General features: G+C 39.4%; 1 protein-coding gene across 1 annotated transcript in view; it reads right to left on the bottom strand.

Annotated features, from left to right (window-relative positions):
• Positions 1 to 21,486, bottom strand: part of HHIP (hedgehog interacting protein) — a 90,020-nt gene extending 68,534 nt beyond the window's left edge. Inside the window, exons 1-4 of the mRNA XM_080797334.1 lie at positions 20,681 to 21,486; positions 14,752 to 14,944; positions 8,729 to 8,885; positions 7,844 to 8,045 (exon numbers count right to left, since the gene is read on the bottom strand). Coding sequence (XP_080653460.1) covers positions 7,844 to 8,045; positions 8,729 to 8,885; positions 14,752 to 14,944; positions 20,681 to 20,959 — 831 coding nt within the window. The 5' untranslated portion in view covers positions 20,960 to 21,486. The remainder of the gene's footprint in view (positions 1 to 7,843; positions 8,046 to 8,728; positions 8,886 to 14,751; positions 14,945 to 20,680) is intronic.
• Between the last annotated feature and the right edge of the window lie 277 nt (positions 21,487 to 21,763).

The raw sequence follows: 21,763 nt of genomic DNA, 5'->3' as shown, positions 1-21,763 counted from the left end.
CTGTCCTACTGGGACGAACATCTCCCATCACCAATCTCAGCTTCTTTTTTTAGTTTAGTTTTTTGTTTTGTTTTGTTTTGTTTTTTATTTGACAGAGAGAGAGATCACAAGTAGGCAGAGAGGCAGGCAGAGAAGCAGGCTCCCCGCTGAGCAGAGAACCAGATGCGGGGCTCGATCCCAGGACCCTGGGATCGTGACCTGAGCTGAAGGCAGAGGCTTTAACCCACTGAGCCACCCAGGCACCCCCAATCTCAGCTTCTTGAACATACTTCTGTCTTTCCTCCTGAGCAGTTAGCTGACTAAAGTCAGAGAGCAGCAGAGCACAGGGGTTTCAGAGCATGGCATCAGATAACTGTCTTGGAAATCTGACTCTCGTGCTTGCTAGTTGTGTTAGCCTGGGCAGTTTGCCTAACTTTGGGACTCAGTCTCTTCATCTGTGAAATGGGATATTAATACATTCCTCACAGGGTTACTGTCAGAATTACAGGGGTCATCTATGTTGTGGCTTAACAAAGTAAGAGCTTAAAAAAATGGCGGCTATGATTAGTAAGAATGAAGACTGCAGGATACTTGCTAACAACACAGCTTGCTTGAGGTCTGTAGTTTTGAGAAAGAAAAGCTATTCAATGGCTTTAAAAGGGAGCACTATGCTCCCTTCTACCACTTGCAGGTAATTTTGTGATGCCTGCTATTTTCTTTTCTTTCGATAAGACAGCTCCTGGGAAGCAATGACAGGTGGTATCAACAATCGCTCTTCTCTCTTCTCTTTCTAGTCAGATACTCTGAGGTGGTGGCAGCCACATTCAGACAGATGATTTTTACAAGTGGCAGAGTCTTTCTCTAGGGTCCAGACTTCTTAGTTTTCCCCTTGTTTTAATGATTACCATAGACTTCTGAGATTTATAGGCTCTATTTCCTCTGCCCTTCAAGTCTTAGATAAATATAAAGACATTAATGTAAGAACTTTCCTCACCTCCGCTGTGACTTATGGGACCTAAAATGGAGGAGAAGGCGGGCCTTTCTCTGCTCAGCTGGAGGGACATTACATCTGCCGCTTCAGTTTCTGCCTCAGTAAAAAACATGATGCACAATGGAAAATAATTTATAGATTAAACTGGCTTACTGGCATACACCACATATATATGCACATCTATATTTATTCAAATGTTTTATCAATGGGATTGCGAATGCCAAAATAAACACATAAGAACACCAGAAATGAAAACTAACTTAAGCCAAACAAAAAACGACACTGATTATTTCTCATCACCAAGGGACTTTTTGCTTTACATTAAGATAATTGCTCCGTGGACATTCCTAGTAGATTTGAAATGAGATTCAACTTATTTAAAAATTAAAAACTACATGATTCAGAGAGTATAGGGCATTTTGATGTAAAGTGTCTGTGACACTCAAAGAAAAATAGTTGGGCTTAATACCATGTCATTACTACCTTGATATGAAAAAATAACTGTGGCCCAAATTTTACTTGCAGATGTGCATTTTGCTTACATTTTAACTTAATAGTTTGGAACCAGAATGTTAAACCACAAAGAAAGGGAAGGCATTAAAAAGTTTTTATTTGGGGGCAGACTATTTAATTAACTTTCTAACCACTTTCAGAATGAAGTTGTCTCATAGTTATTCCACCACTCAAAGCAATTCTCTTCGAATGCAGTAATTTGATTGGCCCAAAACTTCAAAAATGCCACATATACACTTGGGTGTTTTAGGATGGTGATTCTTCTATTGCAATATTTACCAAAGATATTTTACAGCTTTCTTTCAAGATAACACAGGCTTTCTTCCAACTTAAAATATGCTTAAAAGTGGACTTCTAATGATTTTCTGAGAAAGTATTTGACACAAGGTCGAATCATCGACATACGCATTTGCGTGCATGCTATATACCCACTACTACTTTTGATAAGCAAATTTCTTTTTCTTCTGCTCTGACTTATTTCACTAGAGCAAAAATATACTAGCATTTCATGGGCTGCCATAAGACAGCAAGTTGAAGGCAGAGGAAAACACAAAAGGTTAGGTCTCTGACAAACTTCAGAGAAGTAGGACATCCACCCCAATGGGTTGATGAGCCCTTGGATTTCATTAAACTTTCGATGCTCATAATTATGTGTGTGATTTACAAGCATGTGAAATCAGAGGCTGCCCCACTGGGGCTTGCCCCGGCACACCCTGCGTCCTCCTCCTCATACTCCCCTGGCTCCCGGGCGCCTGGGCCACTGTCTCTCAAGAGTCCCACCTCAATGGGCTCAGTCACCCGGACAATCAGCAGCTTTCAGCCTTATGTCCTCTCCTCCCCTGGTAAAAGGATTGCTTCAAAAAGCATCTTTTGAAATGAGGATCCAAGTAGATAGAAAGGGACAGGAGTCCAGTCACACTTGTTCCAATGATAGACAAGTCTTTCGGCTTTGTCTGCTGCACGCTGCTAGCCCAGAGGGCTGCTGTGGGTGTGAGCCTCTCCGTCTTCTGGCCGCTCATGAGAACTGAGTGGCAGAGAAAGCTGTGTGCTGGTTTCAAGAGGCCACCCTGTGGGTAACAGGTGCAGAGTTGTGCTTCCTGCACACACACAAAGCTAAGGCTGACTTTCAGATCCTTGGTAGTCAGAAGTGTGGTAAAATTGTGCTAGAATAACTTTTGGTGTCCTTGTCATTCTTACAGGGGTCTACAATATAAACACAAACTACATATTTTAGGAACAGGGATGACAGTTTGTCAACTAGCTGAATACCAGGTTCCAAAAGGAACAAAAATGGGAAAAATTTATAGGCAAAGAAATTGTCCAATTAGAATTGTTGAGATTTTACAACATTCTTTTTCAAAACTTTATATCAAGAATCTTATATGGTGCAAGAATGAACTCATCTTCTCCCTCAAAGTGGACAAGTAATACTTATAGGCCAAGGACGTGACAAATGACAGCTAATATTCAACCATTTGCTCCCCGTGGACATTTCAGTAATAGTACTTGGGCATAGTCTGGGCAGGGAAATGTGTCTCATTCAATGTGAAACTGACCCAGGCGTTTAGTTCCATCTAGATCGGGGGCTCTCAAATTGGCTACACGTTGAAATTGCTTGGGAAAGCTTTAAAATCATACCAATACCGAGGTTCCCATCCCAGATAGTGCAACTTAATTTGGGCAGCAGAATTTTTGAAAGGTGGTTTCAGGCAATTATACTGTGCAGCCATTCCTGAGAACCACTGGCTTGTCACTCCCAAGGACTTCAGAAAGATGAAGCTGATTCGGGCACTTCCCAGAAGGTCTGACTCAGAATTCAGCTATAAACTCAATTTAAAGATTTCAAACTACCAGTATCTCTCTCTCTCTCTCTTTTTTTTTAAGATTTTTATTTATTTATTTGACAGATAGAGATCACAAGTAGGCAGAGAGGCAGGCAGAGAGAGAGGAAGGGAAGCAGGCTCCCCGCTGAGCAGAGAGCCCGATGTGGGGCTGGATCCCAGGACCCTGAGATCATGAGCTGAGCTGAAGGCAGAGGCTTCAACCCACTGAGCCACCCAGGCACCCCTCAAACTACCAGTATCTTAAAGAAGTTTTTACCCAGGGAGAGAGTATGATTTTTAAAATTTCTCCCTTTGGGATTAAACAACAACAACAACCACAAACAAAGCATGTGCACACTCATACACACACATACACACCCACAAATGAAGATTTTAAAGACTGCTCACCAGTTGAACACTTGGATCATTCTTCAGTGTATTAGTGGTTAGCTTATACAGTGCACTACAATAAAAAATCTATGAAATCACTACATACTTTTAAAACAGTTTTCTGACTCACTCTTCACTTGGCAATTTCACAAAGCTCAGTCTTCTAGGATTTGAACTGTTGTGAATGGAATCATCTCTTCCCAAACAAATGACAGTTTAAATTCACAGGGCATGAGAATTTATTCCATTCATCCAACTCAACAATGTATTTCCTATAGCAAAGACAAGTCATTTCTTTAGCTTGTGTTTTGCATTTTTGCATATAACTTGGGTTGGACAGACATAGACAATTACACGTACTGAAATCTCCCACAATATAGGCAGCACAATATGGGTGTTTAAAAATAAGACACCCTATTTTTAGCTTCAGACAGGACCACTTAGGGAAGAGTTGTCTAAGTTCCCTGGATGACTGGCTGTGTTGATGGCACTTCTCTGAAGTAGCTTTAGGGATCAGGGCTGCTAAAGGTTTGAGGGCACCAACCATGTTCTGCTTCTTGCCACAAAAATGTCAATCCTTTACCAGGTGACAGAAATTCCTGTTGATTCTTAATTGACAATTAGCAGAAACGGAATTCCAGATTCCCTTACAGCAAGCACTAGCTTTCAGAAACTCTTGTAATCAGGAATTCCTCTTTATGTTTGTTTTAATATACTCAGACTGATCATTAATTAATATCATGGGGGGATCTTCACTGTGGTTTGTCTTGTTTTCATTTCAAACATATGAAGGTTAGGTTGAGTATGCATTATTATTATTATTATTATTTAAAGACTTTATTTATTTGACAGAGAGTGAGATCACAAGTAGGCAGAGAGGCAGGCAGAGAGAGAGGGGGAAGCAGGCTCCCCGCTGAGCAGAGAGCCCAATGCGGGGCTCGATCCCAGGACCCTGGCATCATGACCTGAGCCAAAGGCTGACGCTTAACGCACTGAGCCACCCAGGCGCCCCGAGTATACATTATTAATTTCTGTGATCTGAGTATTGCAATCAACACTTTAGTCAGTTAATAAAGCTTTATGCCTTCTCTTAGAACTTTAAAATTGAAAGCATAGAAAGTGATATACATAATAATTTATGAAAATGCTATTTGTATTATTTACATAAAATGATTGTTGACAAACACAGAATTCTGCCATGAATGCACTAATTATTCATATATCAAGAAGCCTGAAAAAATTACTGTGAAATAGATGTGAAAATTTTTTTACTTCAGAAGTCTCTAAGGGGCATATCACAAAAATCAATGGTATGATCAACTCATGAACGTGTTGGCATCCGCCCCATCATACCAACAGCGGCCTCTTCTAATACTTCCAATTCATGACTTGCGAGGGAAGTTCCACAGAGCCTAAGGTAAAGGACAGTTGTAGCATCACCTACCTGAGGTAACAAGGCTGTGGTCTCATTACTGGCTATACAGTATACACTCGACTCTGCCATGATAGGTTCCTATCTTATTGACATCACTAGTCCCAAACTCCAAAAGAATTCAAATATTGCACTTTTAAAAATATGTTATATTATGTATTCTACAAAGGTAGAATCATGGATTTTTGAAGTTTATTTTAAGCCCTGTAAGGCCTGGAACTGTCGTAGGAAATAAGGGACAATGAGGGTTCTACAGAATTTTCCAGAGGCTTGCAGAACATACCTACTGCAGAATCATGGCACTGTCATAATCTGGCTTATACAATTTTATTGCGTGATGAAATATCTCCAGGTCAGAGAAGATAAACTTTCGTTCACTATCCCAATGAATGGGCGTAAGAGGAAACAGACGCACTCTGAAGGAACCCCAAGAAAAGGCTGTCATTCCTTAGGCAGGTAAACTGAAGTAGAAATGAGAACATCAGTTCTTCACTTCTCTTACAACAAAACTGAGCCCATTTCTTACATCTACATTTTATCATGCTTTATCTTTTTAATACCAATATTTTTATTCAAATATTTAAAAGCTGTATGTTATTCTTTCAAATACTTGAAAATATATTCTAAAGCCATTGGCAATGTGTATCAGGGTTTATGTCCTTCATCTCAGTAATGCTCTTTCTGTGAAGGGACATTAAGGAAGTCATGCATGATCAGGTTAAATAATACACAGGAGAATGATAAATCACATTACTTGCACTGATAAAAAGAAAATACCGGAGTCACTCTAAATGTCTCATAATTAGGAAATGGAATACCCAGAAGAGACAAAAACTAAGTTTTTGAGAGAAGTTTTAAAATCTGGTAACATACTTAAGACATACTCGTATGTCAAAAAAAGAAAGCTAAAAAGATGTGTATACGATTGGATTTCAATTTTATTTTAAAGCCGCTTGAGAGAAAAGCAAAAAGAAAACATGTTCTTGTATGTTTCCACATTTATTAATATGGACCTAAATTACCTTTGCAGTCAGGATAAATTCATCTAATTTTATTATAAAAGCTGGAAGTATATCAAAATGTTAGTAGTGGCATTCTTTAACTGATGAGATTATAGGTGATGATTCTTAAAATACATTCCCCAATTTTTTTCTTTCATAAAGAGTACATATAACTTTCACAGTAAGAAAAATACACTGCAGGGCGCCTGGGTGGCTCAGTGGGTTAAGCCTCTGCCTTTGGCTCATGTCATGATCCCAGAGTCCTGGGATCAAGCCCCGCATTGGGCTCTCTGCCTAGCAGGGAGCCTGCTTCCTCCTCTCTATCTGCCTGCCTCTCTGTCTACTTGTGATCTCTGTCTGTCAAATAAATAAATAAAATCTTTAAAAAGAAATACACCGCTAGTGAGTAATGTATGTGCTGCTGGATCTTAATTCTTTGCTCTTTAGGTACCATTGGCAGTGAATTATCAGAACACATTTCAAAATGTACTTATTAAAGTCTTATGTGCAAAACACTAATGCTTCATTTTAAGAGAATTGTGGTGATTTTGTTGTGAATTCTAATGAAAACTTTTATTGGGAGAAAGTTGAGACTACTGAGTTAAACAGATTTTCCAAATGATCTGTGTGTTGGTGCTGAAGCCCTTTTCCATAAATGATCATATGTATCATAAAGTACTTCTCTTATGCAGGATTTCTTGGTGACAGAGTCACAACACACACCTGAATTTGGGTGCTACCAACAACATGGAATATAGAATCTCTGTATTCTAGCCGAATCAGCCTAATTATTTTAGATGACAGGTAATGAATCGACATCAGGAATGTACCTATTTTTTCCCGACTTATTTCTTCTGGTTTTGATGTCCGTACCTTTGAATAGAGCTCAACAAAGCAAGGAGGAGTTCATTTCTATATGAGTAGAAGAATGTACATCCTCCTTTGACTTTTCTCCCCAGGTAAGAAATACAAAAGACAACCAGTTCTTCTCAAATCGCACTGCTACTTTGTTTCATTCTAAATTAGTCATGAGCTATTGAATGTGCCTCAATTTTAAAATGCCAGTTTACTTTACAGCTTCGTACTGCTAATAATATAACATATTATGCTCTTGTCAAACTTGACAGTAATTTTATGTATATACTAGGACATTATCTAACATGAGAATTCAAACTGGAGAAGTGAGAGAAGGCGGCATATGCATATGTAATATAAAAAGGGCCAATTATCGATGAAAACATTTGACTTACCTGTAAAAACATTGTACAAGGAAGTCACGGTAAAGGTAGCATTTTTTATGACAGACGCAAAAACAGATGCAGTAAACGAATGCTTTGCTGTTGCCAAAATAACCAAAGACCTCTTTGTTTCTACCAGCAAGTGCTGATACACAATTCTAAGTATTATGCCTAGTAAACAACATTTAAACACATACTTTATAAAACCAGGTATTATTTTCAATGTGTAAATTACACAAGGAAAGCATGTCAAGATATCAACCTGATGGCACTGCTTAAGAGTCACCAAAGAACATTAAAAAGGTCATGTCACTGTCCCCAATCAGTTGTCGTAAATTACTGTCCCCTTAGGTTGTCTCCTTACATTCTCCTTAAACTTTCTTTCTTTTTATTACAAATACTTTCAGTGAGAGTGAGAACACTAAAATAAAATCAACATAGCCAGAGCAAAGAGAAATAAAATTTAAAAAGCCAACCTTTATTCCACTTTGAACAAGTTTGTGAATGTCCAAATAAGGCTCCTTGAAAATTTCTCCTTCAGGGGTAAGTATCTTCACGTAACCTTCTTTTTCCAGAATGAAGAGACGGTGCGAGCCATCCCCACTATGCAGGGCGCCGACAGGCTGGCGCAGCCCACTCACAACCTCCTGAATACAGAAGCAGTTGTGTTTGTGCTTTCTAAACAAATTAAAGAAAACCAGTAAGCTTTTCTTGAGGTGAAGGAGGTAAAGGATGTACTTGCATCCTTTTCAAAATCTATTTCCTCTAGGAATCAATGGTTTTGAGAATCATGACGTGCTGTTAGCCCAAAAGTCGCCATATGATTCTTTTAAGTTCTTTTCAGTGGAACAAATAGCCTTCTACCAAAAAAAGCCAAAGAGAGAATCAAAATAAAAATTTTACATATTTTAAAATTTCACGAGCTCATCATTTTATCTTTCAGTGACTCTAATTAAAATTAGCTTTACTCACAATAATTAAGCCTTACAGAAAGGCCCTCAGAGAGAAAGTTCTGAGATCTATTTATAAAACTCTGATTTGCTAATAAGAATTGCGCTATTTCCATATGCTAACAACAGCCATAAAGGTCAAGTTTAAAACTATAATCATGAAATTCACATGAATCACAGAGAGGCCAAACTCATAATAAAAGATTAGTAGTCTAAGCATTCAAGGCATTTAAGCAAATATGATATTAGAGAAGCAAACTACCAAAAAGAAAAAAAAAAAGCATCTGGAGGAGAAAGCTGCTGGAATCAAACACAGACAGTTGATTCACTATCAAAACCACAAAACTGGTCAGTTGGTTTTTTGCTTTTGTTTTTGTTTTTTAAGATTAAAGAGCATTTATCTTTATGAACCTGCTGATCTCTTCCACTTTGTCATATTCTTCCATCTGGTCCAAGTAGTTAGATGCTGGTCCTCTGATTTGTTTTCTTGGAAAATCTGGAAAGCATAACCCACCATCTTTTCTTGCATAGTAAAAACAAAACTCTTCAGCAGTAGTTTGAAGGAAACCTTTAAAAAAATGCAGAAAGACTCATTAGAAATATTTAGCATCACAGTAAAAATGCCCTATTTGAAAGATAAAATATGGGAAACATTTTTTAGAAAGTATATGAATATTCTAGGAAAATAATAAAAAGAAAGGACCACGTTTGGCTTGGGATTTCCTTTTTTTTTTTTTAACCAAAATTTAAGAATTTCTGTTAAAGTGAAATAATATGGCATGGGATATCTTAAAAGACTCATACGGAATACACAGAATACAAATCCAGCATTAATCTTATTGCACTGACCCTTTGCAAGCTTCCTCATTTACCATATGTTGTACTTGTAAGTTTATCCCATCACTGGTCAGCACTTTTCCCCCCTACCGTAACAAATAACATCCTAAGAAGAACACACTAGAGTCAAGAAAGAAACAGACCATCAGGTGCCTATTTGGGTCATTTTACAATCTTTTTCTCTTGTCACACACATGTGATTCAATAATAAATCTACTGAATATCACAAGGCCCTTATATGCCGTAATAAACGACTGACTCACTGTGACGGTGTTAAGAACAGAGCCTCCATCTTCAAATACGTATGTGCCTTTTTCCTACGCATCGCTTACAGAAAATAATGCTTATCTTGTAATATAAGAACTATATTTAAACTATCCCTTCAGTTTTCTCAATCAGATGCCACCCTCACTGAAAAAAAAATATGACAAGTCAAAACAAAAATGCAAAACAGACTTACTTAAAGGGATCTGAAAGATGTTTTCTCTTCTTTTACCGATTGAGAATTTTTTTTATCAAATAAAAAGTTATATTTACTAAAGGAGAGGAGACTTTATGACAAAAAAAGAATTTTGACATTATTTTCACAATTTGAGTAAATAAGGTATTTTTTGGTGGGGGGGGCACATGACTAAGATTCCTTCCATATTCTGATTACTTCTGCTTTCAAAATATGATGTTGTTACCAGAGTCAACCTTATATGATGTCCTAACTTCCTGCTGCAGGTCTCATATCTTTAACTACACATGATGCTTTGATTTTTACCTAACAATTTAGATTATTGTACACATAACAGCTTTGTGATGAAGGTACCTTGTAACTTGGCTGATGTTTAGAAGCTGTATAATGGATTCAGGTTTGGAAGGATTTCTAAGAACAAGAACTGGGGACAACAGAGTGAGACTTATCCGTGGAACGTGAAAGACTAAAGGTCTATTTTCTAGGAGCTTGACTTAGGTCCCCTCAAACTTAAAACTAATCTTAGAATTCTGAGAGTCCTGATGTACATTTTGACCTAACTTTTGGGTAAAATGTATCATCCCTAAATTTCTGAGACAGACTCTTCAAGACCAGTACGTGACCAGGCTGTTAGGAAACATCTTCTCCTTGGAAATCAGGCAAGTGAGAGCAGATGTCCTTGGGAGTGTGTGTGTGTGTGCGTGTGTGTGTGTGTGTGTGTGTGTGTAGGGGTGGGGTAAGGGTGAGACTGAAAGGAGGCATGGCAGCTGGGAGGGGTGCTTCATGGGAGGGGCAAGGCAGCTGGAAGGAGGTTATCTTTCTTTGAAAAAAAATTCAGGGATTAGAAATTGGGGAGAGGAATGAAGGCTGCAGCATTTACTCTTCTTCAGTGATTCACTGTTTACAAAAGATAACTTTTCTCCTTCGTTCTTTCCTGGCTAAGCACATAGATGAAAACTGCTCAGTAGTGCTGAACAAGACTGTTTGATGTAAAAAGAGAAGAAAACCGCATTGCTAAAGCAAACTTTTTGCAGTTTTGGGCTCGATCTTTTTCTGGGGAGACACACACACACGCACACACACAGCTCCCATCAGGCATCAAGATCTCCATGCCAATATTATGCACGCAGGAATACTGTCATACTATGGATATATTTATAACTGAATGTATAAATGAGAAATTTTGCTTTAATATGATTTTTGCCTGCAAGATCACATAAAAATTTCAAAGTGAAATTGATAAGAAATTTCAAGTTTGCTTTTTACGAAATATCTCCATCCAGGATTACTGTCTGCAAACCAATACCATCTTAAGAGAAAATTAACAAACAATGCTGATGGCTGATTCCATTCTATAAGGTTATTAGCTGGGGACCAACGTGGGAGTGACAAATCATTTTCAAACGTAACACCTGAAGATTAAAGAGTATAGATTCATAAGCCCTAGGGCTCCAGACGTGTTCTCTTACCAAATTAAAACAAAAATGGAATTAACAATGAATTACTACTAGCTTTTTACAGAATCTACGCAAACTGAGTAAGGGTGAAGGAGGGAGCCAACTCAAAAGACACATAAAAAATACGGACATTTTCCTCCTAATGACAATATTGGAATTGCAACATCTTATACTTTTGTTAATAGTTTACCTTAAATGATCTGATTTTGTGGACAGTGATGAGTAGGATATATTTTCCTGTGAATAGCTAAAAGGGACCTGGTTTCAGGACACTGGGTTTACATTTGTTTATTGTCAGGGAAGATGTAATTTACCAAATGGTACCCTTCTATTTGGGACAATACCCTGAGCGGCATTTTACTGAAGGTGGGTGTTTAGTTCACCTTGGATCATCATAGTATGATCAAGTCTACTGATGATGGAAATATGTGGATTTTTCCAGCAGTGGCATTTTAAAAATTCCTGATAATTTATCAAATACCCTGCACCTGTAACTATTCTCCTGGGTCACGATGAATCCAGTCCTACTATACCACAAAGCAACATACTGATGTAAATAAATATTCTCTGTGGAACGTTCTAAGCTCTAGCTTTCCTCTTGGCCATGTATGCTAGAGAAAAGATACTTTTCTTCATTATGTGTGCTGTTCACCATGATAAGGAAAAAAACAAAACACAAGAAAAACCACTGTCAGTGAGGCCTGCCCTTGACAGCATTTTCTAATAGAGGTAGTGGATTTTGACGTATCCATCCATTCCGTCTGGTTTGCTCTCCCAGGGACTAATAAGCCACATGTGTAAGGTATCTGACTGGGGTCAGGACTGGCTATGGACTACAGAGACTCAGTGGAATCAAACCCTTGACCTTGGCCTCATTAGCAACAGGATTAAACCAATTGAACTAATTGTATACAGACAGTTCGCGCTAAATAAACTACGGCTGAAGAGAGGACGGCCTGAGAGTGAGAAAAAATATACCATGATACTCGTGGTAACAAGTGTAAAGGAGGAAACAAGGCCACTACACATGCATTTCCACCCTTTCCACAGAGTGTGCTATGTTCACTGCGGGAACAGCGAAGTATCACCCTGCTCGTCATATGGCAGGCAGAGAAGAGGGCCGCTGGTGTGAGCAGGGAGCGCCTGTGTGCCTGTGTGGGTGTTTGTTTTTCTTTTATTTTCAAATGCAGTTTTGCTCTTTTTATGAGTTTTAAGAATTTACTTCCTTAAGTCAATTCACAACTGGAGAATATTATGATTAATAAAACACTAGTGTATCCCCACTACCGTCTTTTCACGTTTCTTATGTTTTGAATATAGGCAGACCATGAATATTTCTGAATTACAGTTTCTAAAGCACAGTTATCTTCTGGATGTGCTTGGATTCCAAGGTGACTGGTGCTTTCTTAAACTTATGAAGGTGAAACAGAGGGATAGAGCATTTCTGTTTATTTCTTGACCTACTGGGCAATGGGGGGAAAATGAAGATGGCTTTGAGTTGGTTTTTTTTTTTTCCCTTCTCTCAACCCCTTTCGGCATGTGCCCTAGTGGTGGATTTTCAAGTTTTTCATGTGCAGCAAGATGAGGTTATTAATGAGGAAAGTCAAATATATTGACTTCTTATAAGAAAGAATCACAAAGTATCTCTTTCCTGCAGTTATGAACTCTAGAGGATAGTAAACCATGTCATTCTATAGACTTAAGAAGGTGAAAATGTTAAAAATTTGTTCTGAGGGAAATTTCTGAAAAATAAGTGTTCCAGAACCGTAAGGAGCCTTCTGCGTTGGGGCAAGGGCTGAGCGGGGGGAGTCCCATCTTATCTATCATACTTTAGAAAATGGTCAGTTCTGTGCCCTGGATCAGTCTGGAAACAAATTGGTTAACATAAATTAACACAAAGAGTGTGTTATTACAACTCACTTTGGGGACCAGTCTTTAGAATGATTATTAGCTTCTGACAGATGCAGGGGAAGTCCCCTCTGCCTGTTGCTGGAGCCTGTAGCCTGTCCCTGGAAAGCACCCTTGCTTCCCTACCCACCACTGGAGTGGAGCTTTCATCTGGTTGTCTTTCAAGGCAGCCTGGGTGGCCCCCAAAAGCACTTGACATCTTGATGCTCTTCGGCAGTTTTACATGTACACAAACTTTGTAGAAACATAAATTTGTCATTCGTCACCACATATGTTGATCTGGGGAGCGAGGTGCTTGCAGGTCTAGCTCCTGAGCTATTTGCAGCACTCTCTCTCTTTTGCTGGATGTTGCTCTCTGTTGTTTGTTTTAGAAGCTAAAATAACTCACATCTATAGAGACCTTAGGGCTGAGTCCTTAAATCCAGCACCGTTGTATTTATCTCAGGTAGATAAAGGTGGACGAAAATGGTAAGTGCCCATATTACTTTTCAGTTTATATTGGTAAAGGCAACCCTTCAAGACTTGAGATTTGCAGCAAACCTTCATGGTACCTAATCTGTTATCGCTTCTTTGCGGGACATCTAGGCAACCGTGACCTGTTCTACTCTGCCTTGGGGAATGTGATAAAGGGGAAGAAACAGCTGGTTCAAGAAAAGCCTTTCAGACATGGTAGTAGTTTACAAAGACAATAATAATATTTTCTCACGAATGGGTTTAGATACATGTATGGTACACCAAAGGAAGCAAGCAATCCTAGTCAAAATGTTTTCTTAGGTTAGTAAGAGAGCTCTATTAAAAAAAAAAAATAAAGAATGTACACTTTTCTGGGTCAGAGAAAAATGTAAAATATGCATAGCAATTAAAAACGTTCTCCAAGCGCATCCTACAGTTCTTAAAACTTGTCTTTTCCTTCAATGCCGTTTAGTTTTATAAACTGTTAGCTTCAGTAGATTTGTTTGTGTGTGACTCTGCCTAACTAAACAGAATCTGTCTCGTTAAATTCTTTTGTATCTCTGTGTTGATTCTTCCAACTGAAGCAACAACAGCCAAAGTTTACAAACTTTGGATGGTAAAAGTAACCAAGGTCCAAGAATCTATTTGTTTTTTAGGGTCCAAAATAGGGTAGTGAGCAGGTATATTTGTGACACTGTCAGCCTACGAACTTCTATATCTGTCCTATCACTTCCTTGCCACACAACTTCGGTTAAGGCATTTAACCTCTGTTGAGGCTCAGTTATCCTTATTGGTCAAATGGGGATGACTCCACTTTTCTTTCCTGCAGTACAGAGTTTGTGAGGAGCAAATTCGCATTATATGTGAAGGTGCTGTGTAAGGTGTTACTTTGGATTTCTAATGATTCTTTATTTAAGGAAATAAGACCTTAAGAGTCTGTGGGCAATCTGCACTTTGGTATCAGCTAGGTAGAAAAGGAAGCTGTCTTAATACTGATGCTGGTGGATGAAAAAGACATCAAGAAATCTGTACGGATAATCCAATGCCTGTAAAGACCACCAACTGTATTATCGATTTAGCAAATGTAAACCATGTCAACAAAACCAACATACTGTTTGTAGACCGGAATGACAGTAAGCCTTTTAGCAGCAATTCTGAAAGTTTACAAATTTGTCAAGGTTAACCGTGAGGTAAAAATAGGTTTTTGGGTAGGCGAGATAAATTTTACCCTCTCAGAAGCGAGCATTTCAGAACAGGTATCTTATAAGGATATTCTGCAGTAGTTTATTTAATTTGCCCCCCCCCCTTTTTGTTTTTACCTGGAATATGGCCTCGGCAAGTATAAAAGAATTCTTTGCAATAGTCTTTGCAGAGCAGGGGAAGTGCAAGGTCTCTTTCCAAGGCTTCTCTTTCAGGTGAGTGGAACAGGCTCTGGGAATGTGGAGAGCAAAGTGCACATTTGATTTCCTCCAGTAACTTCCCACATTCTGTGTTGTTGGTAACAGAAAATATCTGCAAGTCATAAATCAGAAACAAACTTCTCTTTAGTCACGTGAAGTTAGGTTCAGTTATGTTCTTTGTAATCCTATAAGTAGACTCGTGTAACTTAGCCACAGCGGTTGTCTGAAAAGAATTACCATGTCACAAATACAGAATGCTTTTAATAAGGATCTAAGTAGAGTCTCTTGGGCTGAGATGGGGGAGCAGAGGGCAAGGATGCACAAAAGTGCTTCCTACTTGTGCAGATCAAAGACTGTTTATCTTTTGGGTATGAAAAACTAAATGACAATAGTACTGAGACCCTTTAACCCTTTATCATTTTACTCTGTGTCAAAGTGTACAGTGACTGATATTTACTCTAAATACCTTTATCCTCTAAATCCTCTAAATACATTTATCCAACTGTATGTAAAGCAGAATTTTCAAAGACATGGTTATTTGCGTCTCAGGTAAAAATGTAGTTCACTCCTGATATTCCTAAAATGATATTCTCAGGGATATTACTGGAATTACATTTCTCTAATTTCAGTTAATTTTCAATCTACAGATTGCATAGGGAAAGTTTCCTACAGTGGGGGAAATACCTTCTTTTCATGTTGTATAAAAATAATATCTGAAGCTGAACTGGTTTAAGACCAATTTTTATTATTCATTTTATCTTAGCCAGGAAAAACTTTCTAACTAGCTCCTCAGGTATGTTATATGCATGAATAAACACAGGAGTTTAATAAAAGTGCTTTTGTATAGGATTTAGTGAGTTTTAGTAAAAAAAAAAAAAAGAAGAAGACTTTCTCTTTATTTATATAGTATTACATCTTTTATTTCAGACTTTTATCTTTATTTATACAGTATTACATCTTTTATTTCAGTAAGACTAATTCAGGAGTTACTGATTCACGGAGGTTAGTAATTTGTCAATGAAATTGGTCTTGGTGTCTAGTACTAACTTAAAAAAAAACTGACTTCAGGAGCTCCTCCAATAGACATGGAAGACAATACCAGCACAATATTCGAGACATGAAATGTAGTGCTGTCTAAATTAAGTATTGATTTTTCATAACAAAAAATACCATAATGGGAATAAATTTCATACCTTTTCTGTTTATATAACTACATTTATGCCTAATTATTTCTTTCAGATCATTGTTTAAAGCAAATACTTCATTCACAAGGAAGTTCTAATTTGAGTAAATGGCATGGCTTCTGTTTTTTTATGATAAAGATATTCTAGATGATCATGAAATTTGGACCTGAGAAAACAAAGTGACTAAAAAGTACCATTGAATATAAGCATGATAAAACTTCAGCATGCAGTAATTAAAAGTTCCATAGAAGTTACCTTTTTTCAAAAAAACTATATATATTTTGCAATGTGTTGTAACTATCTACAGCATTCAGAAAAGTTATTATTAATCACAATTATCTTTACATTTTGATTTTTATCAATGTATTTAAATGACAATTACTTAAATGGTTAAAGTTTTCTGAAAGGAAACATACACCAGACATTTAGAATTTGCATTCCAAGAATGTTTTAAAAATGTCTTTTATTGTCCATAATCTGGCAGACCTCACCAGATCTATTCAATATTAATACTGTTCAACTTTGTTCTGTTTGCTTATCGTACAGCAGGGCACTAAGAACAAAACAACTGCAGGAGCTGAAGTCACCTTTTTTGCTGGCTGAAAAAGTGGAATATAATTACCTTTAGTTTTATGGAGAATATGCATGCTTCCATTTTTTTATAGCTGAAACAAAATGATCCCCATACACCCTCCCAGCTGCTGTCCAGGAAGAGCTTGATTTTAGTGCCTAAAGAATTTTGTCTTTTACAATTTTTGGAATGTGCTCTGGCCACAAGATCTCTCATCAAAAGTTTCAGAAATAGGATTCAATAAATTATCTGAAATCGAGTATAATGTTATTCTCTGTAAAGTTTCATGCTGTTCCGGCCCAGCAGGATGGTAACATTTTGCTCTGTGTGAGGTCTGCAGTGTAAATACCTATTTGAAGATAGATAGAGCCATCATTCTGGCTTTGGTTTCAATGAACCAATAGTCTTACTGAAGTCAATTAAACGGACTCAGTCCAAGCTGCAACACTGTTTTAGACAGATGAGTCCTGGTGTGTGTAGGGTAGTTTTTCTTCTTTTTTTGCCTATGTGCTTGTGTCCATATAGGTCCTTAACTTTATGTCTGACAAGGTCATCAATCTTAAGAAGAAATTTAAGCTAATTTCCTGTTTCGATTTTTAAAAGCCATCTATGAAACCATCAAATTATAGTGGTTTAAACTAAATATACTTTGAAAGTCATGTAAAACTTCGAAACATTATTACAGCATGCTTAGTAATGATTGTGGCTGTTGCTGACTAATTTATAACATCTGGCAGGTCATCCTTTAATCTTGAGCCACAAGAAAGTAAAATCCATAGAAGAAAGGTAAGATAAATACTGGAATACACACAGTGGAGCGTGGCCTACAACTATAGCTTATCAACAAACGGTAAAATGGGTGACAGAGACCTTCTGTATTTCTCTTTATTTATCAAGTAACTGAACAAAGAGGATAAAAAGGCACCCACATGGGTTCGATGAGCAGACAAAAGGAGAAAATACATGACAGTATATTAAGATGTCGCCTTAAGATCACTTGGTACACAAAAAGTTATTTCTAAAAATCATATGCCTACAAGGTTGTTCAGCTGTTGGCTAGAACACATGCGTCTCTGGACTATAGTGCTGGATTATGTCATTAAAGAGTTCAGTTTCAATTTTAGGCTAATATGTAAATAGATCATTGTACTAAGGCAGCTGTTAAAGGGACCCCAGGATGAGTTATTTGTTTAGTTGGATGTGTTCAACAATAGCCTTTGTCCCTGAAAGAGCCAGAGCAAACAAATGATTGTAAAAGGGCACACTTGAAAACAATTACTTTTCACCCATTCCTTGACAGCTTTGGCTGTGAAACCACCCAAGGTAGAGAGAGCTTCTAAGCCTCTGTGGCTACAAGTTAAGTTTTAGAAATGGGGGTATTTCAGTTGGCTGCGGATTCAATTTGGCTAATGGGAATTAGATCCTTTTAGCATGTTGTATTTAGGAGCTGCGAAAAAATATTGCCAAGACAATGTGACTTCCTAAATTTTGGCAGTATTTATTTATAACGGTAGTTAATAATCTCGTTACAATACACGAGATTACTAAACTGTACTAAAGAATTAAAATATGAAAGCATAATACCATGGCCAAAGGATTGAACTCAATCTTAGTTCATTACATTAAAAAAATGTGTTAGTTTGTAAATTTGATTTAATTGCACAGTTGAGCATGCTTAATATTCCTACCTTGTTTGCTACTATCTATGAAGTTTCTTCCTGTAGGAGGAAGCTATGCCTGTAGTTTTTTGAAAAGTTGCACAAATCCTTCTTGTTTTTTTTTTTTTTTTTTCATAAACAAAAACGGGTCCATTCAAATAGCCATCATCTCTCCTGTACACACATTATGAAATAAGACCCTAACATATATTATAAGCCAGAAAGGCTTAGGGGAAAACAGGGAAGCACTGAAGTTTATTATAAAATAACATGTTTTAAAAACTATTAAAACTTGAGAACTAACATAGGTCAAGAATGCACATGCACAGCTATATCACTACTCTGTTTTGAACAATTTGAGTATTGTTGGTTTATAAAGCCCTTGTAATGGAACCAGCAAAGTCTAGTGTACCAAATTTAATTCAGACACATTTTCCAAATGAGTAGGGGTTTGTTGGAGATTGGAAGCACGTAAAACAGAAAGGAATGTGGATAGCTAACGTGGCAGATTTCTTCCTAAAGAATGATTTCTTAAAAAAAAATTTATATAACTCCTCTTAAGGGTTATGACTCCCCTCAGTTCCTCCCCCCACTCCTCCAACTCCCCACTCTATTTGGTTAACAAAGTTTTCATTTCTCATGTTCCTGGAAGAGTTCAGTATTGCAGGGGTCTGCAGATCATTGGTATATTCTTAGTGTACATTGCACACAGAGAGACTTAATGGCAAATATTTCTAAGCCCTTCTATGAATTTCCTGGTTCTTCTAGTCTCCTGGTAAAACCCTGCATATAATGTGAATGTAGCTTTTTTTTTTTTTTTTGTAATTTAATTCAATTACCATACAGGAGCTTAATGACATTGTTTTGAATAAAATGCTGGAATATCTGTTCCCTGAATCTCAGACTACTGCTGCATATGGTAAGAATAAAGAGAGAGTTGCAGCTGAAAACCTGCAGCAAGACAGTTCTCACTCATCTGGGAATAGAGGGAGTTGGACAAATGCTCCCTCAAAAGGCATGAACATTTGGACAGAGCTGGGGACTGAAAGAGAATGATGTTCTCTAGTTTCACCCATTAGTGAACCAACTAACAAACACAATGGTGTTGTTGTTATTCTTTTGCCATAAGCAACAGGACTCTGTGTGTGGGCAGCAGTTTAGTGGGGAGGAGGATAAGTCGACCCCTTTTTGTCCTATTGATTTTTTCCTATTTGCATGACTTGAGCAAATTAAATGATGCAATATGGCTTTTTGTTACAAAACAAAGTGAGAGATACCACCCAGACACATATGTTGATTCGTAGGAGCTGTTTACATGAGAATAGAGTGAAATCTACCGTGAACTGAGCATAAAAATTAGATTCAGCCTGGGTATTTTTTTTTTTTTTTTAATGCCTGGGCCAGCAAGACTGAAGCACAAGTTTTCCAAGAGTCTCTCAGACCTTGACAACTGCAGTGTTGTAACAGAGGAATTCTTAATTAAACCTAAAATGGAGAAAGGAAGGGGGAGCAAAGACACCTGATTGTTTATTTCACGTGCAGGGATTGTTAATGACGTGATCCCCCGCCTGCCTAGCAGTACAGTAGAGAGCACACGTTGCTGCATCCCATGACAAGAAAGATGTTGCAAACTCAAAAATAAGCTTGCCTTTACACTCAACTAACACTCTTTCATATTTGTTTAAACTTAAGAACACAAGGGAAGTGTAAATGACATTACTCCTAAAACCAATTTCTAGAGAAGATGTTCCTAGACAACTCACTGCCATGGAAAGCCCGAATTTACAATGTTTCAAAACATTACGAACCGAGGCGGAGAGAATAGTGTCAGTTTTCTGAGACAAATATGCCCCAGTAAAATCTTTCGCCAGTCTTTTGGGTTCTCAACGGGAGTACCAGGAGTTCCTTTTCGCAGCTTAACTATTGTAATGCAAGACAACCCCCTCTGACGGGGCTGGGGCTCATAAACCAACCATGCTTCAACATCCTTTACGATTCAATCCTCTCCCTAGCCGAGCACGTGGAGAAAACTGCACAAATCTTGTTACCCTAGAAAAATAAACCGGAAACCACAGCCACCTTAATTTACAGTTTCACCGCAGCCAATGCCCGATTCGATCCAAAACACACTGCTAATCGCGATTCTTTTAAAATATTTACCCAGCCCAGAATGCGGGTACCACAGAAGCTTCTCTTTTCTGAGACCGGCAGTTTTGCACAGCATCCCGACCGCGGACTCTTGGGGGCGGGAGAGCTATCTGCGCACCCCAGAGAAACACACGACCAAATCACACTAGCACTTCAGAAAAGTTATCGAAAGGAACTCTCCGAACAAGTTTCGCCCTCCTCACAGCCACCAGCATTTCTGGAGCCGCGGGGAACCCCCACCTACCCAAGACGTCAGTCTCGCATCTGTGAGGCGGGTGCGTGCTTACCTTGTTATCCAGGCGCCCCAACCCTGGGCTGTCACTCCGCAGGCAGCAGGACAGCCGAGGGTAGAAGCCACCGCACAGCATCTCTCCCCCACTCAGCAGCTCCAGCTGGGACATCATCCGCCTATCTCTCCTTTTCAGGCGCTTCGGGGGGTTCCCATTTAGGCACCTTCTCCTCCTCGCTCCGCTCCCTTCACTTCTTTCCCCAAACTTAGCATCTCCTTCAAAGAAGCCCAGAGCCACGGCCAGAAGCAGCAGCTTAAAGGAGAGCATCTTCAGCATCGTCTGCCCCGAGCGGCAGGGGCTCGGCGCAGGAGGATGGGGGTGGTGGGGGGGGGGGGACGCCACTGCCCAGCAGGGGCACTAGGGCGCAGCTCCAGGAGGAGGCTGCGGGGGACACTCGAGAGGCAGAGAGTGGTGGCGGGGGCGAAAATATGTGGAGCGATGCAACTTTGCAAAAAATAAAAAGACAAGGCGCTGGGTCCAATGCCTTAGGGGAGTCCGAGGAGCGAGATAAAGTTGTCCGGATGACACCGTTTGCAGTTGCGCGAGTGTCAGTTGGGTTAGGGGCTTCCTGCTGCGGCTGGGAAATGGGAGGAGAAGGAGTTGGAAAAGGAGGAGGAAGAAGAGGAGGAGAAGACGGCCACAGAGGTTCACTTGTCCGTGTAACGGGAGTTGTTTAGGTGAGACAGTAGCAGGAACAGAAACGGCGGCGGCAGCGGCGGGGCAGGCGCGGGCAGGGCCAGCGCTGGGCTCTAGATGATGCTGAGGTCTCCTCTGCCGGCGGCTGCAGCTTCTCACACAGCCTCTCATGTTTCGCTCCCTCTTTTCTTCTTCTTTTTAACTAGCGCGCGGGGAGGTGCTGCCACCGCGCGCCCCTTGACGTCACCGCTCCTTGCGCGCCCCCGCCCGGGCCGGGCCGGGCCGGGGGCGGGAGGGAGGGGAGGGGGCGGCCCCAGCGCGAGCGCGTCCCCCCGGGCCCGACGGCCTCGCGGCTGCGGCGGGGAGGGGCCGCAGCCCGCGGCAGCAGACGGAGCGGGGGAGGGCCCGGTGGAGCCCTCGGAGCCAGCCTCGAGGGCGCGGGAC

The sequence above is a fragment of the Martes martes genome (assembly GCF_963455335.1).
Source record: "Martes martes genome assembly, chromosome: 2".
NCBI classification, from domain to species: domain Eukaryota; kingdom Metazoa; phylum Chordata; class Mammalia; order Carnivora; family Mustelidae; genus Martes; species Martes martes.
The sequence above is the reverse complement of the archived record's forward strand: the minus strand, read 5'-3'. Positions and strand labels throughout refer to the sequence as shown.